The 24,884-nt window shown below is 47.6% G+C and overlaps 1 protein-coding gene across 1 annotated transcript in view; it reads left to right on the top strand.

Moving 5' to 3' along the window:
* LOC138488505 (alpha-aspartyl dipeptidase-like) overlaps positions 1-24,884 on the top strand; it is a 169,393-nt gene that overhangs the window by 38,168 nt on the left and 106,341 nt on the right. Inside the window, exon 2 of the mRNA XM_069615529.1 lies at positions 9,235-9,323. Coding sequence (XP_069471630.1) covers positions 9,235-9,323 — 89 coding nt within the window. The remainder of the gene's footprint in view (positions 1-9,234; positions 9,324-24,884) is intronic.

The following is a 24,884-nucleotide window of genomic DNA, read 5'->3' as shown; positions in this document are numbered from 1 at the left end:
AAGGCAGAGGTCATTGGCGGAACACCACTCATGGATGGCAGACAGACAATCAGAGATGAGGGAAGGAGAGGAGGAGGCCGAGGGTAGCCTGAAAATGAGCTGGGTGTCATCCGCATAGCACTGAAAGTTGGGGCAAAGAGCGGCGATGCGGTGGGCAAGGAGTGCCAGGTATTGGTTGAAAAGCCAGGGAGAGAGGTTAGACCCCTGGGGGACACCACAGGTAGAGATAAAGGTATCGGAGAGGAAGGACCCAAGTTGGACCTGGGAGGGTCGGTCAGAGAAGAAAGAAGTCAGCCACGCCAGAGCCTGTCCTGTGATACCCAGGTTATCACGGCGACGGTTGAGCAGGATGGCATGATTGACCGTGTCAAAAGGCAGAAGAGAGATCGAGCAGGATGAGGACGCAAGGGGTGTTGGAGTCAAGGTTGGAGAGCAGGTCTTCACGGATGTTCAGGAGAGCAGTTTCCGTGCTTCTGGCAGCTCTGAAGCCAGACTGATGGTCATGAAGACAACCAACAGATTCAGTGTGGAGATTAAGCTGGGTGATGGCCAGTTTCTCCAGGAGCTTGCCCAGAAAGGGAGTGATGGAGATTGCGCGGTAGTTAGCCGGAGGAGGGGTCGGCAGTGGATTTTTTAAGAAGAGGGTGCGCATGAGAGTGCTTCAGGGGGGATGGGAAGACTGCAGTTGCAAAGGAGTGATTGCAGAAATCAGCCAGGGCAGGAGCAAGGGAGTCAATGTGGTCCTTGATAGTTTTGTTGGAACAGGGGTGAACCTATTTCGACGAGACTTGCATAGATCGGACTTGTGTAGAAACCTTGTCTGCAGAGAAAAGGAGAAAGGCAGAGAAGGACGGAGGAGGGGTGGCTGCAGAAGGGCCAGCGGAAGAGCAGTGAATGGAGGGAGGGAGGGAGGCAATAGGAGGAATGTGAGGACAGGATGTCCTGAGTTTTAGAAATTAAGTGAGAAGCCAGTGCCGTGCACAGGGCCTGGGAAGGGACAGGAGAGGCAGAGGCTGCGGCTGGGTTGGCCAGTTCCTTGCAGATTTTTAAAGAGTTCGGCCGAGTTGTTAGATGCTGCAGAGACGCAGGCTTGGATATGAGCTCTCTTCTTGGTGAGGACGGAGAGCCGGTATTGCCTTTGCAGCAGGCCATTTTGTCAGAGGATGAACATGAAGCACGCCATTTCCTTTCGGCCACCCTGCACTTGCATTGTAGGGTGACGAGGTCTGAGTCATACCAGGAGTTACACTTGGATTTGGGCTTCAGGCAGATTCTCATGACAGGGGCAAGGATATCAAGAGTATCAGATATAGAAGAGTGGAGCGTGGAGAGGGCTGTGTCAGGGTGAGAGTCAGCCAAAGGGGGAGGAGGGGGTGAGAAGGTGGCAGCGAAAGCCTCAACTGACACGCGTTTAATGGGTCGGATGACCGAGCAGTTGGGTGGCAGTGATGGCATTCAAAATGAGGAGTAGGCCTGCGTGGGAGTGACAGTGGCAGGAATCCACTCAGGGAAGATCAGGGCTACACCACCACCAGAGCGGTTGGCCCTGGACATGGAGAGGATCTTGTAGCCATCAGGGAGGAGAGTGTCGAAGCTAGTGACAGAGCCGGCCGTGAACCATGTCTCGGTGAGACCGAGGACATCAAGGTCAAGTTCTTCCAGAAGGCGGCAGATATCAGAGGCGTGTTTGACAGCAGAGCGAGAGTTAAGCGTGGCAATATGGAGAAGGTTGCCATCCTTGAAGGACTTCCGGGGAGGGGTACAGATCATAGGTAAGCCCTTCGGAGGTGTAGCGGGAGCCCAAGAGGGGGCAGAGAGGGAGGCGGAAGGCTAGGTAGCCAAGGAGGAGGCAGAAGGGGGAGGCAAGGTAGTAGGGGAGAGGCGTGAGGGGACAGCAGGAGAAGAAAGGAAGTTGATGATGCACGGAAAGCGTCTATCAAAGAGAAGCAGGTTGGTCTGGGGGCCTTGGACTAAGACGGTCCCATTGGAGTAGACATTAATGATGACCTTAGAAGAGTGGAAGGAGGCCAGGTGGGTGTCCCAACGGGTGCCACCATTAATGGGAGAGGAGGAGAAAGGGGAGAGCACAGAGACCATGTGAGGGGTCCATAGGTCAGGTGAAGGGACGACAAAGAGGATGTCGGTGAGAGTTTCCTTGGAGAAGGGACTTGTGTAGGTGTCAACGATAGGGAGGCCTGGGTTGGAGACCAGGATGTCCTTTTTAAACTTCTTCCTACCAGACTTAGCGAGGAGAGAAGGATAGTCAATAGAGAAGCAGTTTGAAAAGATAGGAGAGACAGAGAGCGCCATAGAGTAGGTGGGAGGGAGAGGGGTAGGGCCCTAGGCTAAACAGACAAGACAGCGAGAGGCAAGTGTGTGGAGCTATGGGACAGGACGGTGGCACTCAGGGGTAAGTGGAAGGGGGGGTTTGCAGGGCTGTCAGAGGGAGGTGACTGGCCGCTGGTAGCTGGTGTCCCCTGCAGACACCAACAGGGAGCCACCAAGCGGGAGCTGCCCTTGGCCTAGGTTCCTTAGAAGTGGGGCTACCGGGCAGGGACTGCCCAGGGAAGGTCAGTGATAAGGGAGGATGAGCCAATCAGGGGGGGTTGGGGCGGGATGGGAGGCGGGCAGGGGAGGAGGAGAACAACGGGGAAGGGGAAGCAGGAGAGCAGGGGACAACGGGCGGTTGTGTGAAGCTATGGGACAGGACGGTGGCACTCAGGGGTGAGAGCTCAGACAATAGACATCCTAAGACAGGAGAGAAGAACACCAAGGTTTGAGAGTCCTAAAGAAGGGGGAAAAAACCCTAGGTTTCACACTGCAATAAAGGTGGTGCTGATACAGGAAATTGATACAATTTGGAACAGCAGGGGATCCGCCGGTAAGTGGAAGGGGGGGGGTTGCAGGTCTGTCAGAGGGAGGTGACTGGCCGCTGGTAGCTGGCGTCCCCTGCGGACACCTGCAGACACCAACAGGGAGCCACCAAGCAGGAGCTGCCCTTGGCCTATGGCCCTTAGCAGTGGGGCTGCCGGGCAGGGACTGCCCAGGGAAGTTCAGTGATAAGGGAGGCTGAGCCAATCAGGGGGAGTAGGGGTGGGATGGGAGGCGGGCAGGGGACAAAAAAAGCACAAATGCAGGCACAAAGGAGCACTTTCAAACCCAGGGGGCAACAATGGAGATCTTAGTATGCAGCACTGAACTCACCTGCTCAGATGGTTCAAATGGCGAGCGTGGTGAGCAGCGCTGCTAACCCAGGCAACACAGGCACAGGAGAGCCAATCACGGGGGGTGTGGCCAGGATGGGAGGCGGGCAGGGGAGGAGGAGAACAACGGGGAAGGGGAAGCGGGAGAGCAGGGGACAATGGGCGGGGACAAAAAAACACAAATGCAGGCACAACAGAGCACTTTCAAGCCCAGGGGGCAACAATGGAGATCTTAGTATGCAGCGCTTCACTCACCCGCTCAGCTTGTTCAAATGGCGAGTGTGGCGAGTACCGCTGCTAACCCAGGCAACACAAGGCCCAGGAGAGCCAATCAGGGGGGTGTGGGCGTGATGGGAGGCGGGCATGGGAGGAGGAGAACAACGAGGAAGGGGAAGCGGGAGAGCAGGGGACAACGGGCGGGGACAAAAAAAAAAAGACACCACAAATACAGGCACAACAGAGTACTTTCAAGCCCAGTGGGCAACAATGGAGATCTTAGTATACAGCGCTGCACTCACCCGCTCAGCTGGTTCAAATCAAGAAGTGCTGAGCGTGACTCTGGAAAGCACTACGAGCCCATCCCCGGCTATACGGACTGGCAACACTCTAGTTAATCAAGCAGCCACTCGATCAGTGTGGTCTGAAAAGAATATTCTAAGAGCTAGCCAAGACCGTGAAGACTGGGATATAAGGCATTATAATCTATTGAATTCCATGACCCCTGAGGGCGTGGAGGGATGGATTTATGCCTTTACGGGCAAGTTTGCTACCAAAACGTTATTCTGCACTATCAGGGATGCGGGTCGTATTCCAATCTATGATCGAATAATAAGAGAGGCCAAACGCGCGCTCAGAAGTGAAATACGCAAAATAGAGATTACCACTAGATTCATAATCGCAGCTCATAGTAAAATTAGAGAATTGAAGAATCAATATAGGTCGTGGTCCAAACAATGGAAAAGGAAAAAAAAACTGGAATGCTGGCAAAAGACTTTGCAAGTTATCTGTTCAAGAAACATCTGGCCCTGCTCAGTGAGGTGAGGGGGAGTATGGCAACCCCATAAATGCTAACAAATGGGTGGAGTTCCTTGAAAAGCATAATGGGAAAATGGTGGAGACAACTTAAGTACCATCTACAGTTAAGCAGGTCCCCCCTCCATTCACAGTAAGTGTGGTTGAACTTCTTGATGAAATCTCGAATCTCAAGGCTTCCCGTGCACCGGGACCTAATGGCCTCGCAAATACAGTCATGAAAAATAACCCTATTTTTTGGGCGAACTTATTGAAAATCTTAATTGAAAAGGTCCTCATTGAAGGTAGAATCCCCGAGACTTGGCAGACTGCAATATTAGTGCCTGTATTCAAAAAGGGGAACAGATCTGAACCGGGTAACTACAGACTATTGTCTATGTTAGACTGCTCAGGGAAAATATTGTCCTCTTTGTTATTACAGAAATAGCAAATCTGTGCTGAAGGAATAGGGGTTCTAGACCGCTTTCAAAGCAGATTCAGAGCCGGATATTCTACTTCTCATAATCTTCTTATTATGAATAATTTAAGGGACAAAGCTCTTCAACCGAATAACCCACCACTGTAGGCCTTATATGTTGATTTTAAGGCGGCTTTAGACGTTGTTAATTGGGAGAAGTTGTGGCGGAAGCTGAAGGGAATGGCCTGCCCTGAGGGGTTGCTCCATTACTTACAGCTTCTTCACTGTAATACTACAGTACAGCTGAGACTAGATGGAAGTGGAACAATCAACAGACCCATAAAACAACTTCGGGGGGTGAAGCAGGGATGTGTTACTGCACCTACTTTGTACAATTTGTTTGTATCAGACATCCCTGATTTCATTAGAGTTACTCATAATTGTCCCCCGAAAGTGAGCACTAAGCATTGTTTGGTAATGGCATACGCGGATGATCTGGTCATCTTTGACCACACATTCAGCGGTCTCTTACGATCTGCTGAACGGCTGTGGGAATATGCGGAACTAAATGAATTGGTAATAAATCATAACAAGACGGATTTATTTCTCTATTCCCACGGGAAAAATCAGCCGCCCCCTGCATGCACGTTGGAGGTCATGAAATCCAATATACTTTCTCATACAGATATTTGGGAGTAGAATTTGATTCTAAAAGAAACTTTGATACTTGTTCCCAAAATCGTAAAACAAAAGCTGCCCAAATAACTGCCATGATCTGCCAGTTCCCTCGAAACCAGAGTGGGTACTCCGTTTGGGCTGCACGCCAACTATATATTCAATGTCTGGTGCCCATGGTAATATATGGATTAGAGGACTTGGTTAGTACTAACTTATATTGGCTCCAGGTAATAGAGGGCAGGTTCTGGCGTAAGCTATTGGGACACCGCAAGGGATACCAAGGGCAGTTCTGAGACTTGAACTTGGTTTGTTCTCGCTGAAATCCATGGTCCTGAAAAAGAGAGCGGAACTCTTCATTTAAATACATGTGAATTCTACCAATCCATTACTGACATCTTTGAGAGAAGATATCAGTGGGAACAAACAGGCTAAGCTTACGGTTGAAATGATCGCACTGTTCAGGACCATAGGGTAGAAGCCTCAGTGGGGAAAAGATTTTGAATACTTGAAATTTCAGCTGGGGGAGCGATTGAAGTTATGGGACTGGCAAAACAACTATGAGCATCTAGAAAGTTTGAGTAGCTATGGATTCATCTCTCATATACTATATACAAAAAGTCCCAAGGATATTTAAATCTCTGCCCATCAGATAATCTTAGATGTTTCCTACTCTTATTACGTATTCATCATCTACCGGTGTTAATGGTGATTGGCTATGAACGAGCAATAGCTAAAGCTTAACGTTTCTGCCGGATCTGCAAAAACAGTGCCTCACCCGAAACTGCCAGACATGTTCTTATGTTATGCCCAAAGTTGGGTTCATTATATATTAAGCATTATGGCAGTTACGTTCATGACCTGAATCACATTAAGGAAGATGAGTTTTGGTATATGTGCTCAAACACATTGAATGCCAGTCTCCATTTAGCACTATATAGAGTATGGTATAGTGTTGATAAACAATTGAGTGGCAGCAAGCTATTAATGCTATGAGGTTTGAATTGATGTTCAGATTATAAATAATTCTTATCCAGGGGGACGGAGCCCTGTCATACTCTATTTGGTTAAAGCAGTGAAAGATACCTATAAGAGTTGAATATATGCACTATGTCCTTATGCTCTGAATAATTGGTGGATATGTACACATTTGTTTGTTTGTTTGCCTAAGTAGTTTCTGTTTCTCTTTCACATCTCCTTTTATTATTATTTTAGAGATTGTGATTTATTTATATGGAACAAGAAATAATTTCTTTTTATGTGCTTATTTAGATGATCATATTTTAAGATGATGAATTAGGATATTAAGGAATGATTAATTGTATATATTTGTTGAATTATATGTGTAAAGTTTTTGTTTATAAAACTATATCACACTAAAATAAATAAATACATTTTGGTTTGTGGAAAATTGTAGCAGTGGGAGGAGGAAGATGAAGGTGTCATTACACTGGGGAGCAGGGAGGGCACTGAGGGTATAGTCAGGTTGGGGAAATGCCTCAAGGAAAACATTGAGAGAAGGGAGTGGAGGACCAGTGTAGGGCCACACTTCTGGTGCACCCTGGTGGGGCATGGCAGAGATCAGCACACAAGCACTGACTTTGCGCCCAACCTGATGATAAGCTCCCGCCACTCGACCAAGAGTGAACCCCAAGGAAAAGACGAAGGAGGGAGAAGTCAAGATGACCAAGGAATCTCCTTCCCGCCTAGCCTAAGAGCCATGGATCCTGAAAGCCCACAGCATCAAGAGGGGGTCTAAGGATAAGATGACCCATTTTCTATAGCCCCATGGAGGGGAAAATATGCCATCCTTAAAGAGGGAGATTTGTTTTTGCAATCTTCCTTTTTGGGGATTTGTAAATACTTTGGACTTCTGTTTTCTTTAAGAGCTCATTGTTTCAGATTCTTATGGACTTTAGGATCCTGATCATCCTATTGGTGAACACCTTTGGAGCAAGCGGGAGGTAGTCCCCGTTCCTCTGAACCCCTTGTTGATGACCCTCACAGGGATGCCCTCATGTTATATCCTGACACTTCATGCAGGGCAGGCACAGTGACAGACTTAAGCAAGCAGCTGGGAACTGCAGTATCGCTGGAAGAATGAGACAAAAGAATCAGAAAAGATGAGGTGCGGCAAAGTGAAAGAGTTTGCCAGAAAACGATGGCTTGGTGAGAAAGGACTGGTGAGAGAGCTTCAGAATTTCAGGAAGGTGTCTGCGGAGATATACATGAATGTCACTCTAATAATGAGGAACAATGTGTTCATTCCTCCTACTACAGTGAGAACAAGATGGATTCAGCCAGGACACGGAGGACACACTGGAACTACGATAACAAAATGCACGGCATGGAAAAAGTGTTAGTGGCCTCACATGGACATAGAAATAGCAGGGCAGGTGGGTAACTGACTCATATGCAAAAGAAGTGCGAAGACTAATGAACAGACCAGTACCCCCACAAATTATAGAATGGCAGCCTAAAGGTTTGGCTTTATTGGCCACATGGATCACATGGAAAAAGGGGAAAATATGCCACAATAATTGTGGACTTCGAATCCAAATGAATAGAGGTGAAGTTAGTGGAAGAGATAGCCAGAAGATCCATTATAAAATGCATCAAAGAATTGCTTAGCAGTTAAGGAAATCCTCATGGCATTGCAACAGACAATGAGGCACAAGTTACCTCTGAAGAAATTAGAACATACCTCAAACAAAATGACACACGCAAAAGAGCAACTTTGTATCATCCCCAGGGAAATTGACAAGTAGAAAGAGGGAATAGATACATAAAAGGGATCATTCAAGCAGTGCATGTTAGAGGACTTGGCAGAAGTCCAGAAAGGAGTAGCAGCACACATAACCACACCCAACAGTGTATCAAGAGTCCGCACATTTTATATGAGTATCAGGAGTCAGCACATTTTATATGAGAAAAAGGCTTGCCAACTCACATTTGTCGCCTGCCTGGACCAATGAAACAAATAGGCAGCGTGGGCCACACATGAGAGAAGTGCAGAACAAAGGATGACAAAAGAAATATATGGCACAAGAAAAACAACCAAACAACACAAAAAAGGAGAATGGGTTCAGGTGAAACTTCTTGACACAAATTATCTAAGCACAGTGCACACCAGCAAGTGCACAAAGTGAGAGAATGATAAATACAAATCCTGGATGGATTGAAATAGGCCTGGACACTAGGATATACAGTCACCTGGACTTCGGTTGGCCCAGCTCCAGATCCTGGTATTCCCAACCAAGACCTAAATGCCATACAAATGCAATAGCTGTTCTTCCTATGATGTAATTAGTGTCTCTCTTTTAGGGTGCTGTGTGTTTTCCACACACGTGTTCCTAGTGATCTTTGGATTAATTTCCTTCTATTAATGTCATGTGTGATGTTGTGTTTTAGTAATTTTTATATGGTGCCAGTATACAAGCCTGAGGCACCTTTGGAATAATACTGTCGATTACAGTGAGTTGAAGTTAAATACCTCCACAGTTTTCTAAATATGATTTTCGCTATAAAGCATGTAGTAGTAACCAATGGCTGATACAGTTTGGTTCATTGCATCCTACTTTTCACTCGCGTAGCAACCTTTGGCTAAAGTCAAATGTAGCACTGTCATCACAGGCAACGCCATTGATCCTTGGGTTATCCCACGCTTAGGTGTGATTAAAGATTGCTGCCTTGATGTCTATATAAACTGAATTGAAACATCTACTGACTATTACTGAAAGACACAAAGCCTTTGCTTAGTTGTATGCCTGTCCATTTATGAGATATTGATGGTAACGTGCCTTCCACCTTGGTTTTCTTGTAGGAAGCCATTCAAATGCATGGGATAAACTTGTCTTTCTGATCAAAATTACAATGATTGTGGTTTTCTTCACTCCCCATCTCTTTTTTCTCTCTTCTCGGCACTAGGCAGGTGAAAAGGGTCTTATTCATTCCCTATGCTCTTCACGACAGAGACTCCTATGCAAAGACGGCAAGAAAGAAGTTTGAAAGCCTGGGTAACTATAGAAGCAATTTTGGTTATTTCAATTCTCTCAACAGTTTCTCGTTTAAGATATGTATGAAATAGTACTGCCCCACCAAGCAATTACTTTTTCCTGTGGGAATGCTTTCCATCTAATTTGCATTCATGCAGTCCATAATGTGTGTGGCTCTAATCTTGGGGTCACCTTCCAGTGATGGTTACTGGTTGGCACTGTGCTTCAGTGGTGGCCTATTCTATCTGCACATTACAGCTAGATACATATTTTTTTTTTAAATCAGCCATAATATTGATGGTGAATGGTAAACATGCTCCAGTCATAAGGATGCCAACCTACATGGCACTCATGACCCCGATAAGGGTAAAATGTCTATCTGGTTGGTGTTGCATCATTGAGAGCTGCAGTCTTGGTTGACAAAGCTATGCGTAAAGCCAAACTGCCCTACAAGGGAAATTCCTGTGATGGATACTAGGTGGCGCTAGGCATGTGTGGGTTTTTAGCCCAAATGGCGTGTTTTTCTTGGTGAAGGGCAAAAATGCAAAAGCAGAGCACAAAAATCATAAACGATGTTCACATATGGGCACTGACAGTGATGTCACTGAAAATATACTACTCTAAATCAGTGTACGTATTTACCCACCAGACATCGGGAGTAATGTGTGGCATCTTTTCTTGCATGGTAAAAGGGGTTAGCACAACTGCCAAAGCATGACGTTTCACGTCTGACAGCAGATAAGCACCTGTTCGGTATCTCAATATTTGAAACCTTCAGTTTATAGAAAACTCAGCATACCAATTGCTGCATTGGCCAATGCCCTGGCCTGGCTACTCGCTAGCTGGCAGAAGGGCAGGTACAACACAGCACTGACCAAGACAAGGCATGCATGTGAAAGAGCATCACAACGGTTGTAAAGCTGGTTCCTGTCATGTATAGGCAACACAGGCCTGGGGCAGCAGAACAATCCCGATAAGGCATGAATGGTTGTAGTCCAATGCAGAATGATCTCCAACATGACCATGTGCCACTTTGTGCAAACGCCACTTGAGGGGGATAATGGTGGTAGCAGCAATGAAAAGAATTGTCTCACATTTTGCAAGAAGGTGCACTTAAAAGTGTGACAAGGGACAATGTAGTGTGACACAGATGGCTCAAGAAATACTCTGACTCTCAAGGGATTTTATTTGAATTTACAGAGCCCTAAGGCCATCCTTTTCTCTCATCTCTCATCTAGAAAGTGCCAACCCTCACTAGCCCAGGTTTCTCTACTTCCGAGGTTAGTATATACCGATCATTGACACTTACTGTTTAGGTTCTAACTTGTACTAGAGGTGAATACCTAAAGGCAGAATGCCTTAACTATCTAACCTCCCTCAGGGGCTTCCTACACTGACCATACAATACCCAGTGGTTAGTGACCTAAAATGGGGTACTGGATTGTGCCTTTCAGACATTCTTCCTGATTCAGTCTCCTTCCTATCATCCCCACATCCTCCTCTCCATCTCACTTCCTGATGTTCTCCTCTAACTACTTTCCTCTGTTCAACTCCACCTCCTTTTAGCCTCTCTCTATCCCTCTAATGTTTCTCACTCCTTCTAAGCCGCATCTCCATCTTTTGATGTTACTACTCTCTCAGACCTTACTACCCCTCCTCCACATAACTGCTACATTCCCTCCACTACTACTTTCTTCTCCACGCTACTAGTACTCCATCCCACCTTCTACTCAAACACACTTTCTTTCGCTCACATAAGTACTTCATTCACTCCTTCACCTACAAACTCACAACCCATATCCCTTACAATAGCCAGTGCCTCACTTGCTCCAAAAATCTCCTCCACAATCCTTTCCACCGTTCTTCCTTCTGATACTCTCTTGGTCTGCCTCCTTCTCCTGAACTCAGCCAAACAACCCACAGTTTCCTGGAGTCTCTGTTGGTTGGTTTGTTGTCCCTGGCCAATCTGGCCATGTATTTCCTACGCCAGAGGGGTTATATATGTTATGTTAAATGATTTTATAAAGCACACATTTGCCAGAGGCATCTTGGCGCTAAGAGACACAACAGGGCCTGCTAAGACCTAAAACAGGCACATTTAAGTGATGGAACGCAAGATGGTCCTCCGTTGCTTGGAGGAAAAAGAAAGAGCATTCCACAGCTTCGCCACAGAAACTGAGAAGGAATGGCCACCCATCCTAGTGAGTCAAAAGCATGGAACAGAGAGCAGACGGTCGTCTTGCAAGTGTAGTGAACGTACCAGTCAGTAAAACTGAGAAGGAACGGCCACCCATCCTAGTGAGTCAAAAGCATGGAACAGAGAGCAGACGGGCGTCTTGCAAGTGTAGTGAACGTACCAGTCAGTAAGGTTGAAACTTCTCCTGTAAATACTCTGCACCTTGGCTATAATAGGCCCAGTGGACAAGGCATAGAGATTTAAACATAACAGGTTTTTGGACCGGCAACCAATGCAGTGAGTAGAGTACCAGAGAGATGTGCGAGCCATTGGGAGTATCCGTGGCGAAGCGGCGATGCGAATCGCAAGACCTTGAAGCAATTGCAGTCATTGGAAAAGATACAGTGGCTGTTCAAGAAACAAAGAATTGCAATTGTCGATGCGGCTCAGGATGAGCGGGGCAACCACAGGGCCATGAAGATGGAAGGGGAGGAAGGGCAAAACCTTGGAATGACCCTTAGTTGAAAGTAGCCAGTTTTAAGATTGAAGCTGACCTGTGCTTCAGTGGACATGGACGCATAAAACTTAAAGCTCAGGTTTTTTACCACAGAGACAGGTGGCAGACAAGGAATGAGCTCAGAAGGCCAGCAAGTAGGAGACCCAAGAGAAGAAGGAACAGGGAGGCTAGAGCGAGAGCCAGGAGAGGGGCTGACCACCAGTATCTCCATCTTGCTACCCAATGCCGACAAGCAACCATACAAGGAAGTCTTCATATGGCCCTTTAAGCAGCACCCTCTATCCTTGCGCTGAGAAACAATGGCAGTTTGTTTGGTCTAATGTACGACTTGGTTATTGGGGTTCTGGCCAGGGTGCCCATAAGATAAGTCCTTGTTTAAGTTGGTTGTTGTCCTTTTTATGCCCCTGTGTTCAAGGGAACCCGCACCCGTCTCCATCCATAGCAGGCTTCGGCTAGCACGCAGTGCGCAGCCTCTGCTGTTTGCTTCCCTTCAGTGGGTTACTGCTGCTCGTGCAGGACTCAGAGTTGGCGCGATGAGCCTCCGGTTCTCTCGCTACTGATCCTCCCTCTCCTTGCCAAGGTCCATCAAGGCCATGGCGTGGAGCACTAGTGCTTTTTCTCACTTGCTGGTACTCTTCTCCCAGGTCTGCAGTGGTTCTGCAGAGAAAAGGAAAAGCCTGGGCCAGCATTTGGAGTCATAGGGCTTCATCGCAGCCTTGGCGCTATCCCGGCGGTAAATTCATCGGGATACTGACAATGCAAATAGTATTACCGCAACTCAGTCTGGCGATATTATCCCCGAGATGTGGTAAGGCTGTTACACCCCATAAGGACTCTATGGGGCAGTAACAGCGCTACTACTGCCAGCGGTATTAGCTCCACGGTAATAGCGCCACAAATGGGCAGAAAGGGGAGAATTTTACCTCCAGCAAAAAGCTGGAGGTAATCCTCCCACTTTCCGCCCAAACTCGGGATCGGGCAGAGCGGTAATGTTGTAGTAATAGCGTTGCTGCTGCATTTTTGCCGCTCCGCTCAACTCATGATGATGCCCATAGGCATGGGATCATGCTAATCTGTACTGCCCATAAAGAAACTGGCACATGGGTATGGGACAGCAATTAGGCCCCCCCTCCCATAAGTCACCAACCCTCTGGGGTAGAACTGACTCTGGAATTCTCTCTGGTAGGCCTCCCACTCCAGGCTGTGGGTGGGGGGTCCCATGCCCTCTTGACAAGTTCAGGCTACTGAATTTGTCACAAGTGAAATACTGCTATACTTACAATTCTGGTGTTTTATATAGTGCCACCATTGTAGGGTATCACATTTCAGAGCTCCTGGTAACATATTAATGTCATTATTATGCATAATGCGGTACTCAGTTTATTGACCTGGGGGTGTGGGAGAGGTGAAGGGCTGTGTTAGCCCGGAGTTGGTATCAAACCTGTGATGCTGGGTACCTTCCGGTTCCCAAGGAGAGCAAGTTGCCCTTGAGCTATCCTACCAGCTATAATAATGTAACACCTCCACCTAAACCTCAACATTACTCATTGAAAAATCCCATCACAATCTGTCCATCAATCTTAAACTGCTGCGCAACCCCATAAATAAATCCACCAACACATTGCATCTCTCTTTTTTTAAATACACCATATTATTGATGATGAATGGTGAACAATCCCCTAATCAGGAAGTCAACCTACATGGTACTGATGACCCCCAATAGGGGTGAAATGTCTATTTTTTTGGTGTTGCATCCTTGAGAGCTGCAGTCTTGGTTGATAAAGCTATGCATAAAACAGAACTGCCCTACAAATCAATGACATGCGCCTCTGATGTACAAGCGAAATTCCTGTGATGGCTACTAGGTGGCGCTATGCATGTGTGGCTTTTTAGCTGAAATGGCGTATTCTACTTACGTCTTGGTGAAAGGCAACCGTTTGGATTATTGTGGTGACTGGCTCAATTGAGTGGGTACTTGGTCCTGTAGGCTGGCGGATCGGAGGCGTAAAAGTCCAGTCCTGCTTCTGGTTTGTTGTCACCAGAAGGCCCTGTATCATACACGCAATCAGTGCCTTCCTCAAAGTCATCCTGTTGCGACATGTCCTTGGTTCCATCTGTAAAAAGAAGAAAGACTTTAGTGTTCTTGACACTGCATGTACATGACCCTGTCAATGGCGGTGACCTCATATTTTGAATCACTTCTGCATTTAACAAAAGCTTGTTTCCTTCCCTTTCATCTTCCTAATTCTTATTTCCAGAGTGCTCTCAAGAGCAAAGGCCTGACAGACAGGTTGGCGTTGGTGGCATGGTGGTGAGCATAAATGCCTTTAGAGGAGTTGACCTAGGTATAGTTTCCAGTCAAAACATAGCACAATGTTAACATTTCTGTCACAAAGTGAACTTGTGGCCTTACTTAATATGATCTTTTTTGTTGTCCCATTCGATAATCTATAACTTCTATGTAGGAAAGTTGCCTGAACTACCATTCTCACTGTGGCAGTGCGTGAGCGCCAGGTACTCTCTATCCATCTGGCTCCCCAATAATTCTTGCCCATTGGGCTTTACTGGACATTTCATCATGAATGTGCACTCCTGTGTCTAGCATCTTAAGCCTGCATCTGTTCTTCTGACTCTTGCACAACCTAGCTGGCTACTGCAGAGATGAAAGCTATGAGGGGGGGAGTAGACATGGGTAGGCGCATTTTCATTTTCAAGTAGCATTCTGGCGTAGTCTGCAAGATGGCTGCCCCCAATCCCAGCAGAGTGCACAACATTTTGCCAGCTGGCCCCTGTTATGATATTATATATGATATTTTATTTGTATCACGCTCATACATAAGTGTTTCAGAGCGCGACTAGGCAAGTGAGGGGAACAGGGGAGAACACAACAAACAACAACAACGATCTTACTAGGCCCAGTGACATTGAGAACGCAATGCGCAAGTGCATGGGAAAGGGAAAAAGGGAAAAGTGCATGGAAGGGGGAAGAGTGGAAATTGCAGAGCAGAGGAGAGCAGATACATAATAATACATACAAATAAATAGAAAAATAGAGGCAATAAACAGTGGTAGTGCAGCCAGCAAGTGGCAAGTGCTGTGTTTAAGGCAACAGACTGGGTAAGTGAAGAAAAAGAAGAGAAGTGGGGGGGCTGTATGGGTACAGATACAGTCCCCAGTGCAAAGAGTGGCCAGGTGGCAGTGCAGGAGGGTGGCAGGGTGAGCAGGTACCTGGGCCCAAGGGACAGAGGGTGGCCAGGTGCACAGTGCCAAGAGAGCAGATCAGCAGGAGAGAGGGGGAGCGAAAGCAGAAGCAAATAGGAAGGTCTTGAGGTTCTTCCGGATCCGGAGATGGTTCTCCTCAAGTTTTAGATTGGTAGGGAGGCTGTTCCAGAGGGAGGCCCCAGCCGAAGATAGAGATCTACCCCCAGCTTGTTTCTTTGCAAAACGATTGACCCGGAGGGAGTTAGAGGTAGAGGAGCGAAGAGCTCGAGAGGGGAGGTATTTGTGGAGGGATAGCTGAAGGGGCTGGAGAGATACGATCCCAGGGCTTGAGGCCATGGACAAGCCTTGCAGTCCTGTTCTGGATAAGTTGCAGAGGGCGTAGAGTAGACGCAGGTAGATTTAGAAAGAGGCTGTTACAATAGTCCAACCTAGAGAGAACCAGAGCTTGGGAGACAGTGAGCTTCTGAGGGAAGGAGAGGAAAGGCAGAGTACCTCTGAGGAGGTGCAGTGGGAAGTTCGACTTTTTAGAGACCTCAGAGATATGGGAGGAGAAGGAAAGTGTGGAGTCAAAGATGACCCCGAGGTTCTTAGCCTTGCAGGTAGGGGTAGGAGGAGGGCCATGGGAGGCCGGCCAGAGGGTGAGGGAGAAGGATGGAGATGGTGTGCCGACGAGGAGGATCTCAGTCTTGCTAGCATTCAGACAAAGATCATTGGTGGCACACCAATCTTGAATGGCAGTTAGGCAGTCAGAGATGAGAGAGGGAGAGGAGGTGGCCGAGGTCAGCCGGAAAATGAGTTGAGTGTCATCTGCGTAGCACTGGAAATTTGAGCAGAAAATGGCAATGCAGTGGGCGAGAGTTGCCAAGTATTGGTTGAAGAGCCAGGGTGAGAGGTTAGAACCCTGGGGAACCCCATAGGTAGAGAGGAAGATAGATGATAGGAAGGACCCCAGTTGGACCTGGGAGGGTCGATCAGAGAGGAAAGAGGTCAGCCAGGCCAGAGCCTGATCAGTGATGCCCAGGTTATCACGGAGATGGTTGAGCATGATGGTGTGGTTGACCGTGTTGAAGGCAGAAGAGAGATCAAGAAGAATGAGGACAGAGGGAATGTTAGAGTCCAGGTTGGAGAGCAGATCTTCACAGATATTCAGGAGAGCAGTTTCCGTGCTTCTGGCCGCTCTGAAGCCAGACTGGTGGTCATGGAGACAGCCAATAGAATCTGAATGAAGGTCAAGCTGAGAGATGGCCAGCTTTTCCAGGAGTTTGCCCAGAAAGGGGGTAATGGAAATTGGGCGATAGTTATCCGGACAGGAAGGATCAGCTGTGGGTTTCTTGAGAAGAGGATGCACAAGGGAGTGCTTCAGAGAGGAGGGGAAAGATCCTGAGGCAAAGGAGTGGTTGCAAAAATCAGCAAGGGCTGGAGCGAGGGTGTCAATGTGGTCCTTGATGGTTTTAGAGGAACAGGGATGAACCTGTTTTGACGAGGCTTTCATAGATCTGACTTGTCTAGCGACCTTGTCAGGGGAGAAAATAGGAAAGGAAGAGAAGGAAGGTGGGGGGTGCTTAAAGGGGCAAGCACAGACAGAGGAAATGGGGGGGCATGGGAGGAGAGGGTGAACAGAATATCCTGGGTTTCTGAGATAAAGTGCTAAAACAGAGGCCAGTGCTGATAGAGCTGAGTGCCACAACCCACAACCTCTGGCTTCCCAAACACTGGCAAGACTTACACCGGACAATCCCTCACTGGGTGGTCCCACTTTGCTGTAGAAGAGGCTGCAACCTGAACATGCTGGGTGAGACTGGAGGTCAAGGGGGCAGGCTCTATACCCAGGTTAAAAGGTCAAAATGTTGCAGTAGTGGAGGCTTCTGGGGCCTTCCTACTTTGCACCCAGGCTCCTCAAAAGTCCAAAATCTTTCTGCTCCTGCAAGCCCTCCCTGCTCTTTTAGGGAAATGAGGTGACCACACTGCCATTCCAGCCTGATTCCTGATGTCCATGTTTATAAATCTACTGCTTTCAACATGGAGATGAGTGTTACAACAGAGATCTGCTAGGCTCTTAACACAGAGGTGAATGGATCACAACCGTTCAGTATTTCTTTATTTTGTTCTTGTGATTAAGGGCTATGGTTATATTCCGTCCAACATAAGGATCTTGACAAGTGGCAGGATTCTAAGTTCTTCCCTTAATAGCTTGCCTCGTCCCACTGTAGAACTAAATATAGGAAGACAACAAAATATACCAAAGTATACAATCACACCAAAAGAGAAATCAGTGCACCTTTTTGGGGGTCCTGTGGAAATGTTAGGGTGATGGGTCAGTGTAATGACATTGGGGGTCATTCCGAGTTTGGAGGTAGCCATGGTGCTACTAGCAATATAGCTGCCTCCAAAACCGGGTACGGTGTGGCTGAATGGAGACTGACCGGGTCATTCCGACCTTGGAGGACCCGGTAAGTCCCCATTCAGTAAACCATTCCCCATTCCCATTTGAGCCCCCATAGGGCTCAATGGGAATGGGGAAGGCGCTAATAACGGTACCGCAGATTGCGGTACCGTTATTACGCCAAGGTCCCTTAACGGGAACCGCAGAGAACATGTGGTCAGACCAACCGTTCCTGCTGGGACTCGCTAAGGGACCTCAGAATAGGCCGGTAAGGGTTTACCGGCATCCTTACTGGTGCCCGTAAACCCTTACCGCCCAACTCGGAATGACCCCCATTGTTCTTCAGCTCCCTGTCTTCATGCACTCTCCAATCCACCCTCCATTCCCATTCTATAAGAGCGTTCTCCTATCATAGTCATAGACCAATTCCGGGAAAACTCTGAACTCATGTGGCAAGAAACTCTTTAGTATTCTGCCCCTTTGTTATGTACTGTGATGTGATCCCCTGCCTGCCTGACCTTAGGGTGGATAGCGTAGTTAAGGGGCAGTTTGCTGCCACCCGATGCCTGATGCTGGGCCTGGGTGTGGTGAGGATGAGGACCCCTGGCTACCCCACCAATGCCAAAGGGGTGGAAGCAGGGCATTGGAAGCAGCAATATGCAATACCTAAACACTGCAGGTATATGTAGTTCCATTCAAAGCCAGGTAAGAACCAGATAACATTCTATTGTGGTTTCCCCAGTGTATGGAAGCAACCCAGTCACCCTCGAATGACAATTAAAAGGTAGCGGACAGACATAGGGCTTAGATACACAGAAAAATATTCATTGGAAAAAAGAAGCTGCAGGCACAGAGCATTGGAATATTCTGGAGTTTAACTCGCACAAGGCCTCCCTGGAGTTAGATATGTGTGGGAGAGGTCAGTGTGGCACAGCTTCCAGACACAGCCTCATTCCGAGTCGGGCGGCCCGGTAAAAAAGTGCTGATACCAGTAGATACCAGCACTTTACCAACCGCCCGACTACGGGATTGCCGGTGGGGCACATGGGTTACCTCCAGCAAAATGCTGGAGGTAGCCAGGCTCCCTACCGGCCACACAAGCCCTCATTACCACCACCGGCATGGCCGTTGTTGGTGGTAATGATGGAGAATCCCCTCATTGAATCCTATGGGACTCTATAAATGGGGATTTACACTGTACCACCGGCACCCGTTATCTGGCATATGCCTGGCTCTAAAGCTAGGATACCGGCATAGTCGCAATGAGGCCCAGAGTCCTTTCTCAGAAGATTAGTGGCCCGTGGAGATATCCTTTCAGAACACAGCTCTGCAAGGTAACTAGGTGGGTTGAAGGATTGGCAATAATGCCACTACATGACAAAGTAGCCAATCCCAAACCGTAGCTGAAAAGCCTGTACACTTGAGGGGCATTGAGAAGGGGAGGTCCCGTAAATTGTGGTAGGCAGCTAGCTATAAGAAGCACTAGGCTGCAACAAAGCGTGTAAAAGTTTGGAGATGGGACAGGAGCAAGGCTGCTGGAAGCATAGAGACAGAGGAATTGAAGGAGTAGGCAGCAGCTGGCTGGAAGAAGGTACTCTGGAAGGCAATGAGGAAGGAATGCGATAATGAGAAGGTGCCGATTGAGGAGTAGGTGGAGGAGGAGAGAAGAGTCGAGGAGGTGGAGAGTGGTTATAGGGAGCAGGTGGTGAACAGTGATGAGGATTTGGTGAGGAGGAGTAGGAGGAAGCTGAAGTATCATAGGAAGGTTGAAATATCGGAAAGGAGATGAGAAGTTGAGAGAAGAAGTAGGCATTAGAACAAAGTGAGGAGAAAGGAATAAAGTACAGATTGCAGGAGATGATCGCAGAGGGGACACGCCCTGAGTGTGAGTGAGGGTGGAGTTGCAGGTATGTGATGAAGTTTTGGGGAGGTGGAGGGAGGTCAGGAAAATGAGATACCAAGAATATGGTTTGATGTCTCTTTAGGTAAGAGGTGGAGGAAGTAGATTGACTTGGCTTGGATAAACCCTGAGTTAGTGGCCCCATTGCAAGGTACGGGGCCAGACCAATATGACTGCTGGTATTCCAGCCAGACATATGGCCCGGCTCCTGGTGGCAACTATGTGGCTAGGGGCTGAAGACAACACGTCTAGTCCTCCATTCCCACTGTGGCCTAACAAGTAAGCTCTCGAATGGCCCTGGAAACCAAGAACAGCAGTTTCATCAAGTCCATGCTGTTAGGATAAAAGTGTGCCAGATGATGAAGGAACACATCTACAGATTTACTGACTGTACTTTACAGGAGAACTCACTGTAAGGGAACCCAGCCAAAGGGAATTGCTTCCAAAAGACGGATTGCAAAACATTATGGGTATTAAGGCTAGCCCTGTTTTCATCCCTCTGGGATTCTGTGAAGGTACCAATTTCAATCGGTGTTTCCTTGTCCATTTGGCTGCCCTGCAGCAAGAGAGAAAGTTAGATTTACCCCTTTTCTCAGTTGCAGGAGAAGTAGTGACATAGAGAGTGATAGAGATTCCTACTGTAAGGTGGCCATATTGTGTTAAACATGTAGCAAAAGATTGAACTGTTCATCTGAAAAGTTCTCATGGTTATAGGTTTCTCCTACTCACCTTCAGGACAGGACAGACCTCTTCAAATTATGACATCTATTACTTAGGTTGCAGCTTATGCAGGAGCACAGCCATTGCATAGACCTGCATCTAAATGGCCTCCCACAGCCACAGCCTGCATTGGAAGAAGAAAATGCCTTTTTCAGAGGGTTTAAGGCTTCTGTGTCCTCATCACATGATGTTGGACCTGGAGATGGCCTATGGAGGTGGGAGGTGAAACAGATGACAAATGCAGGTGAAGCAAGTCACAGGAGGTGGGAGGGGACAATGGTCCATGTCACAGATGAGTGTCAAAAAATGGTATAGAAGGTTATAGGTCTCTCATTGGTGGGTATATCCCACGGGAGGGGACTACAAGCCAAGACACATCAGAGCTCCAGAGAGCAGCGGTGCTGCCTATCTATTGACAGCAGGAATGTGCTACATTGCTAGATTGACAAGAGGTCTTCCGTGGTTTAACAGCAGAAGGGGAAATGAATAGCGATCACAGACACTCAGTGGTTGCTAAAATATGATGCGCGAAAGCAGGACCCAATTGTGTGAGTGTAGAATTCGTTTGGCAGTGTGGGCGATTTGTATGTATACATCACAAATATTTTAAGGTTTTGCTTGTAACATCACTCTCCACCATGGAGGCTGCTCCAACGCTTAGATGTGCCAAGATATACAAAAACACACAGAATGCTACCCAATGTATCAGGCTGCCTGGAGTGTGTTCTCCTTAAATAGACCATGGTCGCCTAAAGTGCCAGAGATGTTGCTCAAATATACAAAGACTACATCTCCAGTTGGACGGGTATGCTCTGGTTTCTACCATTTGGAAAGGTTGCACATCACCCCTAGGTCACAGAACACACGTCATGAAACTGCAAAGTTATTCCTTATGTTACAGTTAAGCACCCATTGGCATGCCAGTTTCAACATAGCCTTACGCAAAACAAAAGAGGCGATGGCTGGAAGGTTTGGAATTAATCCTAATTCAAAACCTTCCAGCCATCACCTTTTTGTTTTGCTGCAGTCACCCCAATTGGGATGGGTATGCCCAGACGTGGATCATGAGCCTGCTGGGCCTAGAGACCCAAGCTATGCCCACTGATGACGCCCAACAAGGCTGAAACATGTCCGGGGATGCTTGCGGTCTCATGTAGAAGGGATGTGACCTAGCAGTTTGGGCTGGACTGCCCCTTTTGGGGGTGGGTCCAGGCCTGATTTGCATATAGTCTTTTCTCTTCTGGAATGGCTTGGCTGTCAGAAAAAACAATGGTTTGGAGGGTTGCCCAGAGCTGTGCCCGTGGTTATGATTAATTCAAAACCTTCCAGCCATCCCCTTTTTATTTTGCTTAAGTTTCTACATAGCCTCTTGTAGTGTGTTCTGACCGTTTTTAAATTGCCCCAGTTAGACGCACATTGCTAGGCCAGTTTCCACACTGCTGATACATTATCATTAAGTTTCCATTTTGCCAATATCAATTCAGTTTCAACAATGGCCTAGTTCAGCACATGTTGCTATACAAGTTGTTATGCTCCCCAGTACATTACCATAACTGTTTTCACATTGACCTAGTGCAGCACACAATCGGCCGGTTCTGTAAAAAAGTGCCAGTATTCGCAAATACGGCACTTTACCGGACTGGCCAACTACGGGTTTGCTGGTGGGGCACCTGGTTACCTCCAGCAAAAAGATGGAGGTAAGTCAGGTGCCCTACCAGCAAAAAAAAAGCCCTCATTACAGTAACTGCTGAACCCATATGCATGCATCATTATACTTTGCCGAAACCATACCCTTACCCAGAAATAATTTGGCTCACACATTGTTTGTCAAGTGTTGGCAATAAAAGGCCATAGGTTTTTATTGTACAGACATGGTTATGCCAATAACAATAATCACATATCATAAGATAATAAACAATACTTTTGGGCACCGGGTCTTGGGGTTACCCCCTCTGGCCCGTGCCCGCCTTCTTATGTCCCACGACTTGTTGTGAGCACCGTACAGTGCCCTGTACTTCTTTTCCTTTGTTCTTCTCCCTTATTTGTAGGGTGGAAGGGTTTTGTGGTAAAAGAAGCTGCAGGAATTCTTCTGCTCTGCTCAGGTAATTGATTTTGCTGCTTTCGCGATTCCTCCCGGGAGACTGTGTTCTTTAGTCAATTTCGCTGCACGCTCTCCATCGGGTTGAACAGGGCAATGTTCAAGAAAGGAAAAACGACGCAGCGAATGCCACAAACTTAAAAAAGAAACTTAAAGAAGCAAAGGTTTGGAAGGCACTGAGTGAACAGTGCACCTCCTGTGTGTTTGGGTCTCCGTTCAGGGTCCACAAACTGATTGTGTTTTCTCAGAGCATGCCGCTATGTATTTATAAGACCTAGGGAAGCCCTGGGTTTTTAATGTGTATAGTAGTGGGGGTTGTTAAGTGTCAGCCCCCTGCCGGATAGCCGACTATCTGGCCCCCCGGGGGGGGCAGGTCTTTGAACCTGATCCCTGCCTGCCTGTTGGTGTCCTTCTGTGCTTAGCACCTAGTTGCATGAAGGAAGGGTGAGGTGATTGCTCACACCTCACCCTTTCTCAGATTTGTGCAGGACAGACTGCGTGTCTCTATGACTAGGAGGGGGAGTAGAGGAGCAGAGAGGGGGAGAGGACGTGCTGCCCCTCTCCAGGCCTGCTGATCGTAACAGCAGTTACCCTGCCTCGCTTTGTGAGGCACTGCAGCATTGCCCATAACTGCTGAACCCATATGCATGCATCATTATACTTTGCCGAAACCATACCCTTACCCAGAAACAATTTGGCTCACACATTGTTTGTCAAGTGTTGGCAATAAAAGGCTGTAGGTTTTTATTTTACAGATATGGTTATGCCAATAACAATAATCACATATCATAAGATAATAAACAATACTTTTGGGCACCGGGTCTTGGGGTTACCCCCTCTGGCCCGTGCCACCACACGTGGGCAGGTTGACGGCTGACCGTGTTCCCCCAAAAGTATCTCCTATTTACAACCCCTGGAGGCTAGAGTTGCTGTAATTTCTCGAAACAAATGTACCATGCCCTTGATAGATACGTGAGTGCCGTCTTTATGAAAAAGGTACGGATCACCCAGTGTAATGGCTGGGTGCTTTATGAAGCCCAGTCCTCTTGCTGTGCAGAATTTTTCTAGCCCCCTGTTGATTTTTCGTCTGGAAATAGCAATTGGCCCCTTGCCATTTCTTTCTAGGCAGGATGGCTGAGAAATATATTTCCGTTCCTTTCCAATTGTGTGCAATGCCTGCAAGGGAGTCGCACAAGTCCTCGAGTAACTGTCTCCTCCCCACTGATACAAGGTCATTGCCACCTAAGTGGATGATCAGAAATTCTGGCGAATCCCTGTATGTGACCAGTTCTGCTAATGTTTCATGGATTTCTACCCATCGCAGGCCTCTGTAGCCCCACCATGATGAAATGGTGTTCGTGATGGTGGCCTTTCTTTGGTCTCCTCTGCCTATCGGCCCGTCCTGAAAATATCAGAGTGGCCGACTATCCATGCTGATTGAAGCACGGTCCTCCCTTCGCCTGGTGTTTCTGTATGAAGGGAGGGAGAAAGAAAGGGTGAGGGTGGCTGGCTATATTAGTTGCGGTCTGATGTATCTTTTGTAGCAATCTGATTTCCAACCCCCTATGTTTTTCAGATGTTGGGGGGCTAAACCTCCCTGCCATGCTGAGGTGGCGGCACCTATTCTGAAGGAATGGGTGCCGAAACCCTTGGGGTCCCATCCGGCATTGTTGATTGTTTTCATCAGCACCCCTTTAAATTGGTAGCGGTTTAGTGCCGAGGCATCCTTGTGGATCACAAACCTCCCCCCAACCTTGGGTCTTTGAGCATAGTAAAGATTGGTGATACATACCGGGCAGTTTACTGCTTCATCGACACAACAAACATTGATGGTTCTTTTTGCCCGAGTTTTCGATTGTTGTATTTCTATGCTGATGCTCTCCTGTCTGACCCTGACTTCCATGACGCCCAGGCTGTTGCTGGCCTTGGTGCTGTAAGCAATGAGTTCACCCACTCAAAAAGCCCTGAAGTATGCCGAGAAAAAGGCTGTTCTGAACAGTAAGATCTCATGTGGATGCCGACATAGGGCCTCCAGCTGGTTTGCAATTTGAACCAGTTTGCAGAAATCAAGGGGGCGGCGGGTGTCTACCTGTGGGCCCTCTATTCTGCCCCACCCTTTTAATGCATAAGTAATGAGGGGACTTTGAGTGGGGTCTGAATCACCCCGTATTTTAGAAAAGTAAGAGATTGCGACTAGATGTCTCTTGGCCCAGTCCCTCTTGAAGCCTTGTTCATGTGCCCATTTTAAAAAAGTTTCTATGTCTTTCATGGTTAATAATTCTACGTGTTTTATGCCTGTGGCTTTAAAAACTGTCTGTAAGCACTTACTGTATTGCGCTGTGGTGGTGCTTGCCACTGCTTTCCCTGCTATTTCCGTGAAGAAACCTAGGGAGGTGTTGGCACCCGATTTTGAGGTGCCTGGTTCTTGTTGGACATTCCGGCCTAGGCTCTCTGGCACTGGCGTTGATGCCGTTATATTATTGGCACCCGTATTTGAGGTGCCTGGTTCTTGTTGGACATCCCGGCCATGGCTCTCTGCCACTGGCGTTGATGGCGTCATATTATT

Source organism: Ambystoma mexicanum, chromosome 9 (assembly GCF_040938575.1).
Source record: "Ambystoma mexicanum isolate Mex_15411 chromosome 9, UKY_AmexF1_1, whole genome shotgun sequence".
Classification (NCBI taxonomy): domain Eukaryota; kingdom Metazoa; phylum Chordata; class Amphibia; order Caudata; family Ambystomatidae; genus Ambystoma; species Ambystoma mexicanum.
The sequence above is the reverse complement of the archived record's forward strand: the minus strand, read 5'-3'. Positions and strand labels throughout refer to the sequence as shown.